Source organism: Fusarium mangiferae (assembly GCF_900044065.1).
Source record: "Fusarium mangiferae strain MRC7560 genome assembly, contig: FMAN_scaffold001, whole genome shotgun sequence".
In the NCBI taxonomy this organism is placed as follows: Eukaryota; Fungi; Ascomycota; class Sordariomycetes; order Hypocreales; family Nectriaceae; genus Fusarium; species Fusarium mangiferae.
This window is the reverse complement of record NW_024573921.1, coordinates 2,370,309-2,393,392: the sequence shown is the minus strand read 5'-3', so window position 1 is coordinate 2,393,392 and position 23,084 is coordinate 2,370,309. Positions and strand designations below refer to the sequence as shown.

The 23,084-nt window shown below is 50.8% G+C and overlaps 8 protein-coding genes across 8 annotated transcripts; 4 read left to right on the top strand and 4 right to left on the bottom strand.

Annotated features, from left to right (window-relative positions):
• Nucleotides 1-763: 763 nt before the first annotated feature.
• Nucleotides 764-1,606, bottom strand: FMAN_01274 (uncharacterized protein; the record flags this gene model as incomplete). The annotated part of the gene is made up of 1 exon (XM_041832919.1): nt 764-1,606. One exon carries the CDS (start codon nt 1,604-1,606, stop codon nt 764-766), a length of 843 nt encoding a protein of 280 aa, XP_041676612.1.
• A 1,536-nt stretch (nt 1,607-3,142) lies between these two features.
• Nucleotides 3,143-4,417, bottom strand: FMAN_01273 (uncharacterized protein; the record flags this gene model as incomplete). The annotated part of the gene is made up of 3 exons (XM_041832908.1): nt 3,143-3,825; nt 3,876-4,313; nt 4,363-4,417. The coding sequence occupies 3 exons, from the start codon at nt 4,415-4,417 to the stop codon at nt 3,143-3,145; spliced, it is 1,176 nt and encodes a 391-aa protein (XP_041676611.1).
• Nucleotides 4,418-5,335: 918 nt separating this feature from the next.
• On the top strand, nt 5,336-6,290 carry FMAN_01272 (uncharacterized protein; the record flags this gene model as incomplete). The annotated part of the gene is made up of 2 exons (XM_041832897.1): nt 5,336-5,575; nt 5,628-6,290. 2 exons carry the CDS (start codon nt 5,336-5,338, stop codon nt 6,288-6,290), a joined length of 903 nt encoding a protein of 300 aa, XP_041676610.1.
• A 398-nt stretch (nt 6,291-6,688) lies between these two features.
• Nucleotides 6,689-7,586, top strand: FMAN_01271 (uncharacterized protein; the record flags this gene model as incomplete). The annotated part of the gene is made up of 2 exons (XM_041832886.1): nt 6,689-6,737; nt 6,799-7,586. The coding sequence occupies 2 exons, from the start codon at nt 6,689-6,691 to the stop codon at nt 7,584-7,586; spliced, it is 837 nt and encodes a 278-aa protein (XP_041676609.1).
• Nucleotides 7,587-7,865: 279 nt separating this feature from the next.
• Nucleotides 7,866-9,063, bottom strand: FMAN_01270 (putative deoxyhypusine synthase; the record flags this gene model as incomplete). Its single annotated transcript, XM_041832875.1, has 3 exons — nt 7,866-7,946; nt 7,997-8,776; nt 8,851-9,063. The coding sequence occupies 3 exons, from the start codon at nt 9,061-9,063 to the stop codon at nt 7,866-7,868; spliced, it is 1,074 nt and encodes a 357-aa protein (XP_041676608.1).
• A 1,031-nt stretch (nt 9,064-10,094) lies between these two features.
• Nucleotides 10,095-16,914, top strand: FMAN_01269 (uncharacterized protein; the record flags this gene model as incomplete). The annotated part of the gene is made up of 3 exons (XM_041832864.1): nt 10,095-10,135; nt 10,194-14,640; nt 14,689-16,914. 3 exons carry the CDS (start codon nt 10,095-10,097, stop codon nt 16,912-16,914), a joined length of 6,714 nt encoding a protein of 2,237 aa, XP_041676607.1.
• A 459-nt stretch (nt 16,915-17,373) lies between these two features.
• FMAN_01268 (uncharacterized protein) lies at nt 17,374-17,771 on the top strand (the record flags this gene model as incomplete). Its single annotated transcript, XM_041832853.1, has 3 exons — nt 17,374-17,439; nt 17,499-17,561; nt 17,616-17,771. The coding sequence occupies 3 exons, from the start codon at nt 17,374-17,376 to the stop codon at nt 17,769-17,771; spliced, it is 285 nt and encodes a 94-aa protein (XP_041676606.1).
• Nucleotides 17,772-18,839: 1,068 nt separating this feature from the next.
• FMAN_16018 (uncharacterized protein) lies at nt 18,840-22,467 on the bottom strand (the record flags this gene model as incomplete). Its single annotated transcript, XM_041832842.1, has 11 exons — nt 18,840-19,499; nt 19,555-19,721; nt 19,771-19,923; nt 19,972-20,368; nt 20,432-20,496; nt 20,550-20,986; nt 21,046-21,428; nt 21,513-22,057; nt 22,114-22,161; nt 22,230-22,295; nt 22,359-22,467. The coding sequence occupies 11 exons, from the start codon at nt 22,465-22,467 to the stop codon at nt 18,840-18,842; spliced, it is 3,030 nt and encodes a 1,009-aa protein (XP_041676605.1).
• Between the last annotated feature and the right edge of the window lie 617 nt (nt 22,468-23,084).

Below are 23,084 nucleotides of genomic sequence, written 5' to 3'. Positions count from 1 at the left end.
AAGAATGTACTACTTATTATGATGGTGTTAAGAGCATGGGATTGCATAACTACACGGACAGGAACAGAACAACATTTTTTATCAACTTATGGGCAACCTATTGCCTTCGGGTCTGATTGAAGCATACCGAGGAACACAATAGCATATGGATTTAACGACGGAACGGGATGGATTGGACAGGATGGAATGTGGGCATGACTTAATGTAAAGAAAATCTTTGTTGGGGAAACCATTGGTGTGCTTTTTTCTTCTCATTTCGGTTCTTTGAATTGTTTTTTTTATTACGTTCATGTACTACAATTTGCATTAGCCAGAGGCATCTGCATGGCAATGGATACTGGTTGTTTGAGGAGCTAGGAAAGGAAGCATCAGAAAGGGTGAGGTCAAGGATGGCCTCAGGAAACCGGAGTTGAAAGAGAGATAGTGTTGTTTTGTTGCACAGCGTTTGCATTTCCCCTATTTAGTATCCCTTTCCCATTGATAGACACATATGGAGATGCGATAGAGAAGTTATCGGCATAGAAGAAATGTACAGTTAGCGATGTTACTTTAGTTGAGCAATACCTTGAATATATTACCAGCCTAAAGACGGCCGAGTACTCTTCCATGGTTGGACAAGACCGAATCATGCAGCGTAAACATCGGTGAAAGATTCCTGTCAAGGTTGGTAACCATACGCATAAGGTGTCCAGAACTTTTTTTTTTTTTTCCCGTGACGCCTATAAGATCTTGCCTTGCGCCGCAAGTTGCCGTTGATGAGGTCTCACGACGGTCGACTACATACCACCCACCAGTTATCCTTCTCATAGCCAGTCTCTACAACGATGCCCCCAGCCGCCTTGACATCCTCCTCGAGCTCACCCTCCTTGTACAGGTGGTAGTAGCGCTGGAACGTGCCTCCGGGTTCTTGACCTTTTGGCTTCCGCATCACCCACGACACCAGGCGATCCTGGTCACTGCTCGCGTCCCACCCGCGACGGCTTGACGCCTGCTCGAGAGCCCACACATAGACGAGCACACGGCCGGCTTTGGGAGTAACGAGTGCCAGTAACTCAGCAATGGCGGCTTGTCTTCTCTCGCGTGTCGACATATGGTGCACAACAGCGATGCAGATAACAAAGTCAGCGGCTCCATTGCGATAAGGAAGGGCGAAACCATCGGCGACAGCAACATCTACATCGGATACTCTAGGATCATGCTCGACACCGTCTTCCCGAGGCCGTCTCAGCTCAGTCCGGGCGAGCTGGACGAGAGCTGGACTCCGATCGGAGCCAAGCAGATGGACAGACGGGTTGACACGTAGATACTTGCCGTTGCCGCATCCCACATCGAGACCGAGACTACCAGGCGGTTGAGATAGCAAGAAGCTGGCAACCCGAGGCCAAGGCTTATGGCGTGTGGCCGAGAAGTGCGGTGCGATGGCTTCGTAGACTGCGTGAACGTGGGTGGCCTCGTACGTCTCTGGCGCCTCTTCCGCTGCAGATTGTGAGAAGGACTCTGGCTCTGTGGGGGCCGATGTCTGGTTGGGTTGTGCCTGAGAGCTGGGCTGCTGGAGTGGCCTGTCCTCTCGATCTCCAGCCGGCGTGGCCGATGAAGCACTTGCCATGATGAAGACGATGAAAGGTTCCGTGCAAGTTCTCTATGGGCGCCTTGTGGAGTATAATCTTCCTTGTCTCTCGGATGTATCTGAGATGACCTAGAGAGCGAGGGAGGGGGTGTGAAGTTGTTGCGTCTGAGCGTTGAGAGATGAGGTTATGATTGAGTTGGTTGGTTATGTTTCTTGTGATGCTAACTAATTTCTTCAATACCCGAGTAGTGAGTGGATGCCCTGGTCTGGGTCGTGTTGGGCTGGGCTCAACCGGGGTAATTAGTGGGTGTGGTCTGCGATTATCTACCTCAGGTACTGCACAGCAGTGTTTAGTGGAGTCAATGGATGTTTTGCGGCGGCTCCGTCTTCGTCTTGTGGCTTGAAGGAACATTTTCACCCCATTACTACCTACCTACCTACTTCATACAACGGTGGTCAGTCATGAATAATGGCTCATACGAATAAATGTCTCTGATGATTCAAGTATCTCTAGGTACCTGGCTTATTGATTTGCTAGGTTAGCAGTGAGACCAAACCAACCATTGCCCCGTGCGAGTATGGTATATTGGTGGCTGAGTGCCAAGTTGATGATTCTGACACTATAAAATACAATGCAGTCAGTTGGCTCAGTCAAGGATTGAAGTATTGTGATCAGGATCAAATTACATATGAAGTAAGAAAAAAACCTCTCTTATATCCCCTGTTAAATTTTGAGGCCCCTTGTCACGAACACCTCGGATCCGCCTCCAGGCCTCAAAGTCAAAGCTTCTTTTCAGGGTAAAGATACCTTGTTCCAACGGTGTCTTTATATCGTGGACCCCACAATCTCATCTCTCTCACATCACATATATCACTCGTCTTCACATCTCATCACCCCATTCGCACGACGCGAATCCCCCGCCACTCGGTCATTGGGAACCAACAAGTCCGTGCCTTGCTTATGGAACACATTTCGGGCATCTTCTGCACCCCTCCCGTGTCAAGTTGGGCATACATGGCTGGGGCAATCTTCAACGATTGATAATAAGCCGTTCACGCCAGGGGTTATGAGCTGTGGGCATGGGTGCTCCCGCTCGCTTCAAAGGCACGCTGCACGTCATCATAAGCTGAGACTCGAGTCTCGAACTTGTGCTTCAGCAGAGAAGCGTGTAAATTGGTGTCTTGGCTTGGATGATCATCCTTGGATTTTCACCAGGGGCCAATGCAACAGGGAGTGGAATAAATCCGCCAGGCGCCAATTGTCCTCTCTGGCTTTATTCCTTGTCACCCGGTCAAGGCAGACTCGTCAGACGTTGGTGATTGAATGGCCGTCCCCTGTCATGTCCCTTTTGACACGAACCGTTAATCTCAAGCACCCGCCTGTAGCGCCTGGATCGCTGATCTCTGACGATGCATGTACTATGCATCTTAAGCAAGTGGTGAGAGTTCACATGTCACTCGACGCATTGATGCAGGTGCGTGGTACAGTTCAATGCTGTGATTATCCCTGCATATCCTCGAACTTTTATATCATCATAAATTCTAGTATTGCGCCCGACATTACACGTCATATCTTCATTTTTTGCCAGTATTGAGAGGACTGTTGGGGTCGAAGACATCAGTGGTGATGAGATCAGGGTAGGACACGCCGCCCTGCTTGAGTGCGCTGTCCATGACCTCCATGATGACTATACTCTCTGACCAGGGCATTGAAGCACTCTCCTTTTTGCCATCCCGCAGGCAACGTGCACACTCATCCGCCTCCCAGAACATACCGTGGCCCCAGTTGTTGCGCTTAGGATCTGTAGGAATTGGGCAATTCACTACTTCCACCTTGCCATTGGCGTCCGACTTGATGACCTTGTACTCGGTCGGCCGGAATGCAGGGCCAGTAACCTGTATTTCCCCCTTAGAGCCCTGGATACGGATCGCGGGGCCACCAGTGTAGAGACCATCGACGTCGGTGGCAATGCGCAGTGAGGTAGTCGCAATACCGACAGAGTTGTGCTTAGGAAACTGACACATGATACTCGTGGACTCGTCGGCACCTGTGCGATACTTGTTGATGGAGGCTACAACCTTTGGAGCCTCCTTTTCGGTTTCGGGCTGAACATGATAGAGAGATTGGAAGACCCAGGTCAAGGAGTAGATGCCGAGATCGAGTAAAGCACCGCCTGCAAGATCAGGATTGACCATGCGGTTGGAATCGGGAAAGTCAAGATCTTGGGTATCAGTATTCTTGTTGAACGAGAGGTCGGCTATAGGAGGGTCAGCTTTATCGTATAACCTCGACAGGCATTCTTCTCACCGAATGTACGATAAACAGTACCAATGGCACCAGACTGGATCAACTCTCGAATCTTGATACTGAGAGGGAAGTATCGTGTCCAGACAGCCTCCATAAAGAAGAGGTTCTTGGACTTGGCGACCTCATACAGCTTCTTGGTCTGTGCAGCAGTAACGGTGAGTGCCTTTTCGCAGAGAACATTCTTGCCAGCCTCGAGGGCCAGCATAGCATTCTGGAAGTGGTGGCTGTGAGGTGTAGCAACATAGATGATGTCAACGTTTGGGTCGGCGACTAGCTCAGCGTAGGAGCCGTAGACAGCAGCGGATGAGGGGCCATCAATCTTCTTGATAAAGTCGCGCGCGCGGTCGACGGAGCTGGATGAAGCAACGGCGACAATCTCATGCTGTACATCGTTGACGTCGCGAGCGGCAGGATCTGTAAGGATATCCTTAGTGAAGCCTATGATGGGAGTTTAGTGTTTTGTTCATCGTGTTACAGAGCTACTCACACACAGCGATGCCACCGGTAGCCAAGATGCCCCATTTAGCAGTGTAGGGAGCCATAATTACAGTTGGATGAAGCTGATATGTCACGTAAAGGACCAAGATGTTGGAAAAGAGGAGGTTGATAAGTGTTCTCGGAGTCAACAATTTAAGTGACGTTACATATCTTGATGAGCTCCGACCCCTCAGAACGATGGCGGGGCAATTGCAAGATCCAATCCAATCCAATCCAATACTTTTATCCAAGGCGGTTTGTGGAGAGATGCGTTCACTTGGCATATCCGGAGATACGGCCCGTTGTCCAACACTAGACAGGCTTTAGGAAAACCTCTGAGCAACAGGTATCTTGTAAGATCGCCGATCAATAGAGCACGGTTTATTTAAATGTCATGACGCATTGGTGGTGAACATTTGTACTTAATCCTGTCCATTAATTGTGATTCCTCGACCCCGAGTCGATGTGGGGGTTAAAGACGTCAACTATGAACTGACTTACATGATCTAGTTATATCCGCTTAATTTCCAAATCAACATATTCTTAATGTTCGTCGAATACGAATCTACTGTAAATTTTCTCTAACTGTGTTTGAATAACCCACCGCCGTCTCACGCTCGGCTTGACGTTTATCGGTTTTATCAAGGTATGGGCTTCGTTAGACGGCCGCAACCCTAGACCTCTCAACCAAAAACTGCATGACTACACGCGGGGAACCCTCGCGGTTTGCAGTCAATGATTGGCTGCCTAGTAATGTGTTGGTCGTTATATTGACGCCATGTACAGGTGGTTTGAGGCTCAACATGGCGTAATTAACCAAAATCGACAGCTTAACCTATCTCCATACTCCACCTCTTCACATTTCAGATACCCCTCTAAAGCTGTCTCTCCCAAGTCCTGCGTTCTGCCAACACCAACAAACCAGCTGAGAAAAAATAGAGTCAACTCCGTCTTATCTTCTCTTTTCAGTGGTATCTTTAAACATGGCAGCCAAACTAGCCAAAGACCTCACCCTCAAGGGCTCATCCACTGCCATGCCAAAGCTGGTCTATGGCACAGCGTGGAAAAAGGACAGATCAGCAGATCTCGTTTATTTAGCCCTCAAGCACGGCTTTCGTGGAGTCGACACAGCAGGACAACCTAAGCATTATAATGAGAAGGGCGTTGGGGAGGGTGTGCAAAAAGCTATTAGGGAGGGCCTTGTTAAACGTGAAGGACTCTTTGTAGGTTCCGTCACCATATACATCAACAAACTAGGCACTGACCTGTCCTCAGCTTCAAACAAAGTTCTCTCCTTCAGGGAACCAGGATGAAAATGCACCTTATGATTTTGATGCACCGCTTGTGGATAAGATTCATCAATCTATTCAGTCATCGTTGACTTACTTCACCATTGAAGGCGAAGAACCTTACTTTGACAGCGTGCTTTTGCATAGCCCCCTGCGAACTCTCGAGGAAACTATCACTGCGTGGAAGACGCTGGAGACATACGTGCCTCACAAGATCCGCAACCTAGGCATCTCTAACACAACACTTCCAATCCTTGAAGCACTCAACGATGCTGTCACTGTTAAACCAAGTGTTGTCCAGAACCGCTTCTACCCTGATACCAACTTTGAGGTAGATCTCAGATCCTACTGTCGAGAGCAAGGTATTGCTTTCCAGTCGTTTTGGACTTTCAGCGCCAACCCCAGGCTCGCTGCTACCAAGCCAGTTAAGATGGTTGCAGAGAAGGCTGGAATTCCCGAGGTAGCTGCGTACTATTCTCTGGTCTTGGGGCTCGAAGGCGTAACGGTTCTGGACGGGACAACGACCGAAAATCACATGAAGGATGATCTTGAAGGTATCGAGAAAGTTGCAACCTGGGCGGAGACGGACGGGATAGCTGAATGGAATTCTGCCTTGAAACAGTTTAAGCAGAGTATCGGGGAAGTCTGAGGGTCTCTCTGCATACTTCTGGATCTTCAGTGGTGCTCAGGCGGTTGGTACCTAGGTACCTACTGTTGGCGTTAGGGAAGTAGAGGCAGATCTGCAGTTTCTGCCAGTGATAGAAAATGGAAGCCGTCAACTTTACCTTTGGCACCAAACGCATTCTGATTCATTCACGTAAAGTCTACGTAAATTCTTGACCTTTACTGTCACATTACTTCTCTTACTATCAATAACATAAACCTTTTTCCCCTCTCGGACTCTTTCAAAATCAAGAGAGCATTTGCATTCATCACAACTTGCATTTCGCCGCCTCTTATGATCGCATCAGCATTCACCGGTCGCAGCGAACATTTGATCTATCCAAGAGAACGTTGCGCCTGTGTTTCCAAACACAGCACTATATCATGAGTATTCGTCGAGACGCCGTCCAACGAGACTTTGGTCTCCGACCAGGTGAGTCTGATGCTTTCTGATGCTGCACCTCTGGATTCCTTCCCCTAAGTCTTACTTTTAGGTTCACGGGCTGTGCCTAGACCTCAGTTGTCCATCGAACCCGCAGAAGATGTTGTGACATCGCCTACCGAGATGAACTCTCCTTCCGATTTGTCTGATGATGCCCGAGAGCCGTTTGTGCAAGAGGGTACCCCCCTCACCTCAGTTAAGGACACTTGCGATGACGAGCGTGAATCAACTATCTCTCCAACAATCAATACCAAGGGCCTGCTTCCAATCCCGAAAATTCGATCCCCAGAAAGACATAGCAGTGACGATTCGCAGAGTGGCAAGGAAAGCCCTGTAAGCTCGGACACCCCTTCCCTGCCCGACCATTTCCCGCCTTGTCCTAGAGAGCGACCTACACGCCAAGAGATCGCCCTCTGGCGTGAAGGATGTATGGCTGTTCAACGTGGGGATGGGAGTGTTGATGGATTCGACGTCGCGGACTGGCTGATGACAAGAAAGGGGGGAGTTCTCAACCCTTGGCCTACGCTAGACGAAGGGCGGATGGCCGTCGAGAGTATGGGGCGGGAGATTATTGACCTCGATGCGATTCACCGCCAACAGGAGGAGGAAGCAGAAGTTGCCAGACTCAAAGAAGAGCGTCGACAGAGAAACAAACGACGATATCGGCCTCGTGGTCAGATTGAGAAAGAAAAGGCCGAACGACAAGCTGCCCAAGAAGCCCAACGGGCACAAGATTTAGCTCAGAAGACATCCATTGCTTCTGATTCGGAACAGGGGCAAGATATGTCCGACACCGACAGGCCTCCAGCAAAAAAGGCTAGAGTTGACATTGAATCCTAGACACGGCCACGAAGAAACGAAGGCAGCTACCTAGGCACACGGATTTGCATTTACACTCACAAAAGGTGATCTCGGCGTTAGGGCTTTTCCAAATCAATAGCGACTAAGGGCCTGACTGTGTTCTGAGCCAGTTGCTTTCGTGTCTGCTATGGAGTTTTTTTTTTTAGAGCAATACAGGTGTTTGGTCAATTATGTCTTTGCGATGACGGATGATCACATGTTGTCCGCACCTGTAATACACTTTATTTGACATACTCTTGCGTTCTATTCTTTTATTTCCTATTGGCCGGACTTTCCAATATCCTTTGCAAAAGTGTTCGCCACAATAAAGGGAAAACATGCTGTTGCCTCCATGTATACCTTGTGACTGGTCAGTGGCTAGCAGGAGTAGAAGAGACTTGTTGACTTACTTTCACATTATCAGCTCCAATCTTGATTTTGCCCCACGATACAGCCTCATCTGGTCTAGCACCCGCATCACTACCATCAAATTCTTGTGCTGTGTTGATGTAAACCGCCGACTCGGCACCATTGCGCATCAAGCATGCATTGGCAATGTGGTGCTTGATGATACCACCACCCAGGATGATCATACCGGCCCGCTTGGCTCGGACAGCAATGGTGTTGATGCGTCGGATATCTTCAACCAGATCGATCTTCAGTTGAAGGGGCGCGGTTTTATAAGTATGGAAATAGAGCATGTCCCCGAGGCTTCCGTCAGTGATGGCAGGGCAGAACACTGGGACATTGTTCTTGTATGCCCAGTAATAGACGGATCGCTCATCGTTGATCTCCTTACCTAGACGATGGATTACCTTTGATGGCGTCCAGTTGATCTCTTCCTCAGTGCCTTTACTAGCCTCCTGCTCCTCAAGCATTTTGTCGAGAATGGGGACGACCCAGTCTTCGAAGGCGCAGTAGTTCGCATTAGGAACAACGAGGTTTCCAATGCGGTTGAGACCCTTGCGGCGGAGTTCGGCTCCAGGGGTACTGAAGGAACCGACATATGTGTCACCAAGGCACTTGATGAAATCCTCTTCGATGCCACCGGCTGTGGTGACGATACATGACACGTGGTTATGCTCGACAAGCCAACGGAGGACACCACGAAGGCCTGATGAGATGAGGTTGGAAGTATATCCCAAGAAAATTGTGGTCTTGTCCCCCGTCTCTGGGTCTTTCCATGCACGCTGTCAAACGTTAGCCAAGGTGGTGTACATCTCTCACTGAAACTCTGGTATAGGGGTTCTGAATCGAAACGCACCATATCATTGATGATCCTCACAGCCTCACACATAGAAGACGCCTGGAAGCCCATGTGGCGCATGCCCTCGAAGAGATTCTCCGCCGTGATAGGGCCTTTGAACTTGTTGAAGTCCAGCTCCTCGACCTTCTGAGCGTTAGCAGGCATCTCCTCTGACTTGACCAAGACGGCCTCTGTGGCCGCCGAGGGCGGAGCATCGGAGTTGGAAGTCATCGGAGTTGATTTCGCGCCCAAGACGTTGATGTAAGTGGTGAGCCGTAGGTTTCGAGTCGTAAGTTTGTAGGTAAAATGGTGTGGACAATGCAGAATTTAATGGCCAATCGAAAACACAGCAAATGTTGAGCACAACGCCAGGATGAGTAAAAGAATGAAACGAGTTTCCCCAATGAAGATGTATTATCAGATTTGTTTTTCTCATTACAGATTCTTATTTATTCTATGGCTCAATAATAACGTTGTGACTCTGACCTTATCTTCCTGATTTCCATCTTCCGTGAGAAAATCACGGCTCCGGGCTCCACATTGAAAAAAGACGGTGGGGTCCATCGGGGCTTCAAAAAGTGGGCGTGCATGTATCCCTCCGACTGGCAGATAGATCCATTTGTGGTCTAGCGTCTCACGGCAATTCTGGGTCAAGGTCCCTGGACATTCGCTGAGGAGCCCTTCCGTCCACCGCTAAGCGCCACGCGACAGTGTGTCCATTCCAATTTGCAGGATGGGGTCGCTTAAGCATAGGCCCCTAGGATCCAAATGCACGCCTGAGGCTTGACTTCGATCCTCAAACCTTCAACCTCCATCCAACCATCCCCTCTATCGCAAAAGGTACTGTCGCCTTTGCATATCGACCTTCATTTCAACGCGATTCACTTGTCTCGGACACGGTGCTCGCATATAATAACGCTAATAAGTTCTACGTCTGTTTTGACTTTCTTATTTGATACCCCATTCGTTCGACGGGTTAAAGGGTGTTTTTTGGTAACCGAGACGCGACGTCAACGATCTGGGTACGACACGGCGACACAAGGCCTGCGAAAGTTCTGTAAACCGAGACGAATCGATCTCTTCAGTGTTAAACTTACGGGGCTTTACGTGGCGCACGGTATTCGGAGCCATAATTTTGACTTCTGCATAACTGGGTGTATGGGCTGCCTATAAATCACCACTTCCTTGGGGCATCCTGCGGCCTTTAAGAAATGTACGAACAATCGCCCAATCCCACAATCCCACAATATTCCATTCTAGTCATGCGGCGAAGGAGAGATTCTAAATATCGCCGCACGAATCGGTCCCTACGCCGTTCGCCCCCCTGCGGGATCGTCTTCATGCTGACTTAATCCATCTAGGGCCTCAAGATACTCACGCTATGAACGGTCCAGATCACCCCGGGACCGCTCGCCTGACCGATTTGACCGAACACCGCAGTACAATGATGGAGACAGACGCCGACCGTCTGACGCCCGAGCAGGTAATGGCGGCTTTCAGCCAGGACGGGACTTTGGTGACCCATTACGACGCGAACCACCTCGCGGACCAAAAGCCTTGATCGATGCGCCTAGTGGCCCTCGCGGCGGAGGATTTGGAGGAGAGTTCCGTGGTGGCCGTGGACGAGGGCGCGGTCGTGGATGGTCTTCGAGAGATGACAGTCGAGATCGAGGTCGAGATAGGGACATCGATTTCCGTGACCGGTATCATGATGATCGAAGCCGTGAGCGCGACCGGGATCGCGAGCGCGATAGAGACTGGCGTGAGCCAAGAGATTTCAGATCACGACGCTCACCTATCGGCCGTGCAAGGTCACCAACAAGAGATTTCCGAGACCGCGATGGCCCTTTGGGAGTAGATGCCGATAGATCTCGACGCGGTTCAAGAGATGGAGGTCCTCCCTCAGCTGGATCATCTTCCTCCGATCCCCAGTTCGGCATGGCACCCTACCCTCGCGGCGGGGGCTTCCACCGAGGACGAGGTCGTGGGAGAGGTGACTGGTCTTCGGAGCGAGGCCGCGGCAGAGGGCCTTATATGGATGATAGAGGTGATCGCTACCCACGCAGTCGGTCTCAGGAGGGCCGATGGGCAAGAGACCGCGATGAAAGGGACCGGATGGACCGGATGGACCGCTATGCTGACCCAGATACCCGACGAGACATTCGAGACGATCGCGACCCTCGCGACCGCGAACTGTTCCGAAACAAATTAGAGGCGCGTGCTAATGCCGGACACGACTCAGGGCTTTCCAGCAAAGAGGTATCGCCACCTCCGGCCGCACCTTCTGCATCTGCTTTCGGACCCGTTCCTAATCGAGGACTGAGTGTTGGAGAGGGTTATGTTTCAGCCAGCGCTGCAACAAAAATCCCCCCGACAGCCCCCCGCGCTTTCAATGATCGGCCCCCGTCAGCCGGACACGACCCAACAATGCCGTCTGTCGGTCTCGGGAAAGGCATGATGCACGATAGCCCCTCGATTCCAGTTGGCCCTAGAGCCCAGCAGCCGCCGCCACCAAGGCCTTCTAGCAAGCAGTGGATCAATCCCAATCTAAAGAAGGGGCCTGACTCTCCCAAGTTGATGAGGTCACCAAGCTTTGTGCAACAACGACCGCCTTTACGACGCGGCAGCTCCCAGTATGATCATTATCACGATGATGAAAGGCGACCACGTAGTAGCGATGCGAAGTCGGAACCGCATTACGATAATCGTGCGCGAACTAATTATAGCGCGGAACCTGGAGAAATCACCGTCAAGTCCGAACGGGAGTCTCAATCTGCAAGGGCATCGATGGATAGAGACACACGACCTACTAATGCTTCCAGGCGGGATTCTTACCGATCCGGCCCTTCACCTACCATGGAGAACATGCCCAGATTTGGCCAGGAGTCAGAAATTCGCGTAAGGGACCCAAGAGAAGCTCCGAAGGAAGTGCCTCGAAGAAAGCGCTCGCAACCAATAATCAGAGCGGTTAGGTTCGAAGTTCCCCCGAAACCAGCACCTGTGGAACAGAACTCCGAATCTGACGACGATGATGATATGGCCGACTATTTCGATATGGAGATTGGGAAGACTGAGGCTGAATTAAGCAAACTGGAAAAACCAAAGTTACCAACTCAAGTCATGGCCCGGTTTGCAGCTCTGTCTCACGGCTCAATGGTCAAGATAATCGGGGAAGGGGAGGGACTACTGAAAATGGTGAAAAAGCTACCAGGGGCAGTGAATAAGCGCGTCATTGAAAAGATACATGACCCGCCACCTATCGAGCAGGCAAAGGACGATGTGGAAATGGCGGACGCGGTTGACAGCATGGACAAAATTGATTCCGAACCACCAAAGCAACCGCATCAGGAAGTACAGGCAGAGCTGGATCGTGAGCCTGAGTCTATTCAAGTCAAGGGTTCTGAGGAGCCTGTTGAAGCTGCCCCCGCTCCAGAATCCGCGGCACAAGTTGGTCAGGAGACTGCCGAAAGACCCATCGAACATGCTGCGAAGGCAGCTGGCGAGAAGATTGATGACAGTCCCCACGAAGAGGCTGCACCGAGTCTTAACAAGACGCCCGATCAAAGCCATATCGAGAAGTCTGACGAACAACGTATCGAGAACCCCGTCGAGGAGTCTCTCGGAAAGCCCACTGATGAAACGGAAGAGAATCATACAGAGAAACCTGTGCAAAAGGCTGAGAACGAAGATACCGAGATGTCCGTTGCACCTGAACTTGAACCAAAGCTAGTGGCTATGGATATCGACGAGCCTCCTACTGAGACTGATCGAGTCGCACCCGATAGCCCGCCGCCTCCTTCCAACAAGAAAGCCATGGATGCGCCTTCCACAGCAAGTGAGACTGCGCCTATAGAGTCACTTGAACGTCAGAAGACGGAACGAACACCTCTGGGGGCGTCTGATGATTCTCACAAGGAGAAGTCTGATAAGGACAAGCCAATTGACATGACTGCAGAGGTGAATGGTGTGCAGCCTACACAAAAGCTGGTGGAAAATCCAACCGGAGCCCTCCCAGAGCCTGCTCCGGCAAACCCAGATGATGCTGTTTCGGAGAAACCTGCAGAACCTTTTACTGAGCCCCGCTCCGAGAATCTAAGAGAGAATGCTGAAGCTCTTGGACATAGACAGGCCGCAATTGAAGGTGCTCCTGTTTCTGTGGTGTGCCCGAATGTGGTTTTGCAAACGACGGAAACGGCATCAAAGCCACCTAGTACACCGTCACAGGTAGACGACGACGAGACTGAGTCTGAAGACGATTCTTTTATGAACCTCGATACCGTTCGACAGTACATGACCACGCCTCCAATCGATAGTCTACCAGACTACAGCTGCATGGCTTGGGATAAGGATAGTGCTTTCTTAAAGACCCTCGACTCCAGCATTGCATTGGACGAGTTTGTGGTCGAACACCTCGACAAGATGCATTTGGAGAAGTCAGCTGAACAGGACCACGACAGGAGGATTTATAAGGACAACTACGAACGGTACCTAGACTTCACCATGTCGAATGATCCAGCGGCTGTGAAGAGTCGTGGAAAGTTTTCAGTGTCGACAGGCATTGAAATTACAGGCACCGTAACGCCTGAGCCAAAGCATGAAGGAAGTGGCCGTGGGCGCCGTTTCGCAACCGAAAGAGACTTGGAACGAGTTTTGCAAGCATCAATGCGCGAGGACGAGGAGAGAAAAGAGCGCGAACTTAGAATGCAGCAGGAGAAGTATCGCACTGATAAGGAAGCCATCATTCCGAACATGATTTGGAACCAGGAAGAGAAGGACAACACCAAATACCTCGATAAGAGTGGATTCACGCCTGTTGATCGGTTGGTAACAGCATGGCGGGTTTTGCCTCCAGTTAATAACTTCACTGAGGAAGAAGCCGGCTTGTTTGAGAAGAGATACTTGGAAGCACCTAAGCAATGGGGTCGGGTTGCTGAAGCGATTCCGCATCGTGATTTCGGTTCTTGCATTCAATATTACTACATGAACAAGAAGGACCTTAATCTGAAGGAGAAACTCAAGAAACAGCCTAAGAGGCGCAGAAAGGGCAAAGCGAAGCAACGATCTAGTGCATTGGTGTCGGAACTTGGCAACGGAGACGGAGAAACCGAAGAGAACCACGACACAGGAGAAAATGGCGAGAGGCGACGACCACGACGAGCGGCCGCGCCTACATGGGGTTTCGAACAGCCCCCAGTTGACACAGAAAACTCGACACCTAATGCGACACCTGGTAGACGTGGCGGGTCCGCGAAGGTCGACCATCCTGAGAAGGTGGATGGAAGAAAGAGGCGAAGAGGCCCAAAGGAAAAGGAGCCCAAGACAGCCAAGGCGAACCAAACGTTGGCCGCAGCCCCTGGGCCTGGCAAGGGACGATCGAGGTCAAACTCCAGAGCGCTCAATACCGATGGTCCTTCAACTCCACTTCCAGCCGCCGAATCCCATCGTCTCCCAGGTCAGTTCGAGCAGCACCCTGCTGGTATGCAGCTCCCTTTCTCCGTTCAGCAGCAGCAGCAGCAGCAGCAGCAGCAGCCACAACAACCTATCCAAACCCTCGAACGACAGCAGTCAGTTGCTCCATCCTCCATCTCCGAAGTCATGGCAGCACCTTCACTTCGGCCTGACCCACCGCCTCAGCCTGCAATGGCTACATTCAACCTAGCCCATCCGCCATCAGAGCGCAAGGCGCCTACTCAGGCATCCAGCTATTGGAGCGTGTCTGAATCTAACGACTTCCCGCTCCTCCTGCGCTCGTTCGGCTCGGATTGGACAGGGATTGCAGCCCATATGGGCTCTAAAACCGCAGTCATGGTAAGTTCTGACTGTTTCACGTAGGTCCACTACTAATGCGCTTGATAGGTGAAAAATTACTTCGTCCGTCAAAAGGATCAGGGCAAGGCCGAGTGGGAGGTGCTTGTCCAGGAAGCTGACAGGAAGAGAGCTATAGGCGACAAGTTGCCCGATCCTCCACAGCCATCAACAGGAGGGCGAGGGCGGAGATATGACAGTTCAGCCGCAGCTTCTCGGCCGTTGGCTGTTGCCCCAGGTATCGATCTGCACGGAGAGACGTCGCAGCCCAAGATGGAGCCGTCAGTCCAACCCCCTCGTGGTCAACCTTTTGGCATGTATGGCAGCCCCATCGCTCAAGCGCCTATTACGCAGCAACCGCTTGTCCAACCCCAACAGCAACCCATGCCTATTGGACAACATTCAACCACCCAGCCAGTAACTCAGACTATGTCCCCAGGTCCAAGGCCTTTGAGGGCACCTGTACGGCAATTCGGATTTCCTGACGGCGAGCGCGAGCGCGAGCGAGAGCGTGACCGCGACCGTGAGCAAAGTGTCCGGGTACCTCTTCCGCAGAAGGCTTCCTCAAGACCTCCTGGTTCGGAACCACGGGAGCAGCGGCCTCTGGCTGCCGCGCAGCCTCTACAGCCAGCCCGGAGCGAAGCTATGATCGAACACAATGCTCAGATGGAACGTCAAAAGATGGAAATACAGCGGCTCGAACAGGAGCAGCTTGAATTGGCTCGACAGTCAGAAAGACGGGTCAAGCAGGAGCCTGAAGTGACCCCACAGCCGCATCGCTACGAACCGTTTGGGCATCGTCAACAAGGAAGTCTCGGGGGCCAGCCGCTGGCAAGGCCACCGCAAGAGCCGGGACGTCCTCCGTCTTATGCTCCTCCTATGCAGCAACAAGCCCCTGTGCAGCCGGTACGAAACCTAATGGGCGAGCAAACCCCTGTTCGGTCACCTCAGATGAACACTCCATCCAGCCGCCCCATGTCTGCTCTCCAGCATAGACCGTCATCTGGTTCAATGCACGAACAATATGGCTCGGTAACACCCCAAGCTGGTACTCCAGTTCAACCACCGGCAGCGGCGCCACGTCCAGCAGAGCCTCGTAAGGGAGGTCTCAACATCATGTCACTGCTTAATGACGATCCCCCTCCACAACCCAAACGTGTCAGTGATGTGACTAGCACTCCTACCAGGCCATCACCCACTCCTCCACCCCCGGCCATGGGCCGTACGCTGCCAGGCCCAGCACCGCCTTCTCAGATGCGACGGGGCGAGGCAGAGTCATACTCTCCTTACGGTCGAGGAACCCCAGTAATGCCATCCCTCAAGCCAACATATGCGGATTCCCCTCAGCCTCAGCACATGGGCAGTTCGAGGGCATCCATCGGGGTCTCCCTAGAAGCAGCAGCAGAAAGGGACTACTACAGGCAGAATCCTTACCAGCCTAGCAGCCACAGCCGAACGAACTCACCACAAAGTGGCCACCGATATGCTCCTCCTGGACCTCCTGGACCCCCGGGACCTCCCCAGTACCAGAACCAGGGGTATCCGACTTCATACGCTGCAACAGGTCAACCAGCCCATGCCGGATCGCCAGGAGGGCAGTACGCGCTTCATCCGTCGGCCTCTCGGGCACGAGAAGTACCCCAGGGTGGCCGCGAGGCTTCATGGCCGCCGCCTCAACAACCTCCTTCCAGCATGCAGCAGCCGCCTGGGTGGGCATCTCAACAGCCACCAAATGCACAACCCCCACCGCAGCAGCAGCAGCAGCAACAGCCGTGGCCTACGCAACATCCCTCGTCCAAGCCTCAAACTCCAGCGCCATCTTGGGCAACTTCACAACCATCTTCACAGCCTCCGCCTCAGCAAGCTCACCATATGTCCATAAGAGACGATGGACGTAATTCTTACTTTGCCAGTGGACCTGGCATGCCGCCGCAGCAGCATCAGATGCAAGGACGCTACCCACCCACAGTGTCGCGTGGCCCAGAGTCAGTGCCACCTCCGCAACCATACTCACGTTATGCTTCTACACCTGGCCCTGGCCCTGGCCCGCCTCGAGAGATTCCCGGCCGCAGCTACACGCCCATCAGTAGCTACGACCCACGCGGGCCACCCCAGCCTCCGCCGGGAGCACCGGTTTATCCCAGCCATGATCCAAGAGATCCACGAGGAGATCCTCGAGTTGATCCAAGGGGGGATCCAAGAGACCCAAGAGACATGATGAGGGGAGGACTGAGACCACATGAGTACGACAGGCTTCCAGATCAATACAGGAGGTAGATCAACATGCGGATGAGTTATATTCATATATTGGAAGTTGAACAGGGTTCGTATTCTAGGAGTACCATGAATGAGTTTGGCGCAACTGAGGCGATAGGCTATGCAGCACGAGCGGTCTGAATTCTCTGTAAATTATATACCTACACTGTGATTGATTTTATTAATTGTACAAGCGAAGTTGATAATACAAGTAAACCTGTTATTACCCGTGGTGCTGATTTGTCACTTTGATGTTTCGTTAAAGTGTGTCGCGAGAGGCTTAAGAACTTCATGAGCCGAACCCCGCTAATGAGAGTAAGTACCCACTGTAACGTAGGTACTTAATTAAAGTAAACAACCCCGCCAAAACTTCCTCACGCTGGGGGTAGCGCGTTGAAACCAACGACAACCTTCCACAGCCTTGAAAGCACACACAGAAATACATTCGTTATGGCCTCCCACTCGAGGGCAGCATCCGCGATGGGTGGTCAGGAGAAGACGTACTTTGAGCAGCAGCGCGAGGCTCTGATTGGCGAGATTGCAATGGCACGTCATGTCTCCCCATAGATAGTCAATAGCGTTTATGCTAACATTGTGCTGTCCAGAGTTTTGAGCACGTCTTGGCCAACATCAACAAGTTAAACCGATCTCTTGAGGCAGTCACCGCTGTATGAACAACAGTCTCCTGCGAGAGGACCAAGCTAATAGAGACGGGTGCACAGGTCGGCAACGAATTCTCCTCGGTCGAGGCACTATGGTCGCAGTTCGAGAACGTCATGGACAAAGATGGCAAGGCTGAAGGCGAGACGGAACAGGCTGATCAGACGGAGCATCATGAAGAAGAAGGTGATACTACAGTGAAGCACGAGGGGACGTGATGGAGGCTTTGGAGGCTTTGGAAGGCTGTATATGATACCCTGCGGATAACGAATTAATGACCAAGTAATACAAGACCTCAAGGCAAATTATCACCAAGGATCGTTAGTGATGGTATAACTGATCATAGCGATTTCATACATCAAGAAATATTAGAACACGTCACTTCTATCAGGAGTAATATTTTCAACGAATCAATCTTCACTGTCTGATCTTAATCTGTCTGGTTCTTGTATCTACTCTTCACCAAGACATCCCCTCGAATCCAGAGTCTAACAATCTGTACCAGAACCGACTTAACAATCTTGATCTGGATTCTGCAGCTCAGGGCGGCAATCATTGACCAACAGCCAGACAGGTCCAAAAAAGAAATCAACAAATCAAACAAACAAGCAATCCTCATCTTCGTTCTCGCATCCGTATTCGTCGGTATCCAGTAGGACTCTTCTGAGGTGTTTTGAGGCGCTTAATACTCATATCTCAACATGTTAGACGGAAGAAACAAAGGTTCATACGATAGTAATTGGTAGGTGTTGTCTCAACTCTTTGCAAGTGGATGGGTTGTCTGGTCCATATCGTCGTAGGTCAGTCTCGTAGACGAACATCGCAAAGGGTAAAGCAAGTGTAAAAGCAAACAAAAGGCAAAGCCAATAGCGCGCGCTCATCGCTACGTCAAGTCGTGTTTGGGCGTGTCCCATCATGGGTATCATGGTATGTATCATCATGATAGTTAGCCTTGCCCTTGATGGCAAAGGCAATAGGTAAAAAGGGGAGATAGCTAGGTATCTGTGGGCGCTACATAGCTGCACCAAGTGGTGTATGTAGAGTTGTTAAATGTTGGTTCCCGACGTAGAACCAGTCGAGATATCGTGTGATCTTTGGAGATGTTGTGGTAAGGCGAGCAAGTAGTTTTAATAGTTCCTTCAGCTAAACAGGGGATATTCCTGTTAGATGGGCTTTGCAGTTCTCTCTGTGATATGTCTTTTTTTTTTCCGTTCATGTTTGTTCATTTTTTCTTCATTTTTTTCTTTTTTCATGCCTCGTCATCTCACATTTCTGTTGATGAGAGATCAAAAGAACTCGTTGGTTGGATCAACGGTCTTGTCGACATGGTTTCCGGCGATTTCTTGATAATCGCGACCATAGCGAGCAGCCACCTCGGATTCGGGGCTCTCAATATCGACAGGCTCGAAGCCCTCATACTTGCGGTACGTGATCTGTTCTTCCTGCTGCGTTTTTCGGATGAGCTCGACCGCATGTTGCAGGTTGTCAGTGGGCTCATGGCCACATTCTTGGGCACACTGGAGGATTTGCCCCCTCATCCTCTCGTAATCCTCGTCCAAGTACTCGCACATGTGAAAGGCGGCGGTCGCCTCGCGATTGATTTTGACCGCAAGTCGCCGGCCCTCGATGATATGTTTCTCTACAGATCGGTAGATCTTGAGACGTCGGCGACGAGCAGCCTCCTCATTCTCTTGCTCTTGTTCCTTTAGCCTCTGCTGCTGGTTGTGCTTGTATATGGAGGCTACTGCATCCGCTCGGTCCCATTCAGCAAAGATGATTTCGTTTCGGGACATAGACGGTTGCATTTGAGCGATGTATTTTTCCTTTGCCAGGGAATCTATGTGAATAGATTCCTTGATACGATCGCATTCGATGAAAACCGTTTGTGGCTGACACCCCTGAATGACTGGCGCTTCAGGGTGCGCGAGAGCAGTCTCAACCTCAGCCTAGAGTTTCATGTTAGCACCAAAGGCTGAAAGACAGAGAGGGAGATATGCTTACTCGGCTTGGCTTGTAACCCATGGCAGACAGATCTCCGTCGCTCCCTGCAGTTGAAGTAGCTTGTTCGTACAGCTGCTCTGCTTTGTCGTCACGAAACATCCCGCCGATCGAGGTCAACTCGGCAATTCCATCTCGCCAAGTGACCACAGCTTTAGGATCGCGAGCCGCTATGCAACTTAGTAAGTATATAAGATAGAGAAGCATGTGTCAACTTACCAATCAATCTTTCGGGGCTCTCGCTCCGGACGTTCTCAAGGGTTGTAAAAAACCCGCTGAGTCTCTCCATCTTGAGCTCCTTGATCAAAGCCTCCGTGGCTGGCTGTCCCGGAGTAAAGTCCTCGGGGATTTCTTCCTCCCACTCCTCATATCCTTGTACGTCGGATACCATGTCATCAGTGGCGGCGTAATACTAGTCACCGTCCACTGAATCCTGGTAGTAGAGCCCCTCAGGCACGAATCTGTCCGAGCTTCTTGCTCTTGTCAGGATCAACTCGGTTTGGTCGCTGGCATCGTCTTGCTGCTCGGCATTTGGTTCTGGGGTCTTCTGCCCCTCGCATCCAAGGTTTGTGTCCTGATCCTCGATACTCGGGATTACCTTGGAGCTGTTTGTCGCAGCGATCGAAGATTCGTTGGAGGCGATCCTGTTGGGCGGCAGCTCAAGGTCTTCCGTCATTTCTCTTAGTAGTCGCTGTTCGCCCAACTCTCTGGGTTCGTCTACGGCGATCGATTTTGTTTCATCCATATTTGGTCCAAGCAGCCCGATGCTACGAATTCGATCAACAACTGCAAGGGAGCTTCGGTGGCGGGCATATGCCTACAATTGACGGTCAGAAGTCTGATTTCGGTTATGTTCTAGCCAATACCACAGCAAACTTACTTCTTCAACAGTCTCGACCTCCGTAGGGTCACCTCCGTGCTGCCATGTCCGGGGTGGATGGACATCTAGGAGTTGTTAGCCTGTACGAGAAAAAGGCTCGCCTTGTGTGGAAACTTACCATTGGTTGTATCGCGCTCGACTGTTTCTCGCGGAACTTGCTTCTGTTCAGCGTCACCACGAGCATCTTGGTTCATGGTTCGGTCAGATCGAGTCTTGATTTCTACAAGCTGTGCCTGCTTGTTCTCCATGTGAACTCCCACGGCAACCAGAGGGTCTTGGTTAGTGGACTCGTCGCGCACTTGTTGGTTGTGGTCCTGGTTGTCAGAATATGGGACTGGGGTCATTGCAGGCCGAGGGGGGAGATTTTGATCCATCGAAACATCAAACTTTGACGGATATGAATGGAGGCTTGGTGTCATTGGGGACACGGGAGCCCTATGAGCCATTTCCTGCGCCGTAGTGTTGAGGTCGCCAGAAAACTCTCGAATGAGCTGGCCCATTTCGTTTTTCCCAGCTGGGAGCTTCCAATCCAGGCCCTTGAATGTTCTGTCTTGTCTGTAAGAATGTTGTCAGTGTTCTCGATCACATTTAATACATCTGCAAAGAACACTTACTCGACAATTTGATTGGCAAGTTGCCCATCACTCTGACCGAGATTCTGCGAGGAGGGTTGGGAATGGCTCATATTAGAAGACTCAGACTTGGCCTTCCCTACCAGCAATCTTCTCCATCGAGGAGATAGTCGGCCCATGTGCTTCAGTTTTCCGTTCCCATCACCCTTGGATTTTGCGTCTTCATCAGACTTGTCGCTGCCCATCAGCATACTCAAGACAGATCTCAATGAGAACTTTGACGACGATTTACTCGTGAGATCGTTGCTGTTTGTGTGTTCCTGCCCAGGGTTCTCGTTCTGTAGACCATTGTCCTCCTGTCGAGCAGTATTTTCATGGTGAGCAGTCTCCTGGTGAGCATTCTCTTCCGGCCCAACATCCTTTTCCTATTCAGTGATGAAGGTCCGTAGATCAGTGCGCCGCATCTCAGTCTCCTCTATCTGTCGATTAATGCTTTGCTGTAGATCAACAAAGTATTCTCTTTGAGATTTAAGAAGCTCGTAACGTGCCATTGAGGCTCCATAGCCATCTGATGTGTTGTCGCTTTCATCTTGAGAAGGACATTCGTCTTCAGTGATACTCGAGTTCCCACTGCTGAGATACGTGGATGGGTTGGAAGTAAAGTTTCGTCCGCCGATCGCGATGCTCTCACGGTTGGTGGCGGCATCAAAGGGGTTCCCTTCAGAGCCGCCCTCAAGGTTAGCTTGCTGGATTATAGTTGTGCATCTTGTCATAACAGACACGTCGTCGCCGTTAGTCTGACGAGTAGCAGAGTACTGAGGGCTCTTGCCGACGGGCTTTTGTGATGAAGTGTTGACAGATACGAGATTGGCTTGTGTCTCGCTACTTTCACCGACTTCAGTGATAGGATCAAGCTGATGTGGGACGTGAATGTCACTCGGAGCGGACTTTGCTCGCTTGTGAAGCTTGTTTCCTGACTTTGTATCGAATAGTTTTGCCCAGGATAGTTTGTTGCTGTTTCGTTCCGGGTCCCTTTTGTTTGCATCGCGTAGTTCTAGAAGAGCAAAGGTTAGTTGAGCAAAAAGGTAAACAAAGTATTCAGTTCCATACCATCGACTCCTGCCTCGGACCGTTTCTTCTCATTCGCAGAGAATACATCTTGAAATGCCAATTAGTATATGATTTAGTATATTCCTGGTGCCCTTTGGCACCAATTTGAAACTCACTTCTCAGCTCAGCTTTACTCTTCTTGACAAAGTCACGGAATTTGACTTCTTGAGGTGAAGAAGCTCCTACTATAATATCAGCATGATGCTCTCGATATGGCAGAAGACAGTATGTTGGTATCGACTCACTGGTAGAAGTACGGACGTAGATGCCATCGTCATATCGATGTCTAGCGAGGAAGCTCGCGATCCATTTGCTGCTCCCAAGAAGAGTAGGGCAGGATGCAGAGCCCTGCATCGTAAGAGATGTTTCAGAGAAATGAAGTGAAGATGATGACAACAAGGATGGTAGGCTGAAGAGACTTGGTCACTGTAGTGAGATGAAGTCTTGATGTTAAGATGTTGAGATGATGTTATGGTGTTGAGTGAAGGTGAAGAAGTTGAGTGTGATGGAGAGAAGAGAAGGAAGAAAACAGACGGAGGGAACAGAAGATATACGAGATGGGGCTGGAAGCGCTTGTTTTGAAACAATGAGCATGAATCATTCTAGCTGCCACTGCTATTGTCCTTGGCAGCCGGCAGCAACTGGCAAGCAAAGTGAGAATAGGATCATGGGCGGTTCACACTGGCAGCTGGCAGCTGGGAGCTTTAGTGCCACTGCCAGTGGCAACAGAGCCGATCCTCCCACAGAATCTCCTGCATCCACACAGTACATGCAGCTCCATGGTCCTATATAAAGACAATAGATGTCATACCACTACAGATTTTCACGAGAATGCCCATCAACAATGAACAGTGTTGCTTGGGACAATGCAGCTGGCAATAACTTCGTTTGATCAAGTTCCAGAGACTTCAGAGTCTATCCAAAGATCAAAGTATGGCTACTGTTTATCAGAGTGTCTGAATCCCATTTCT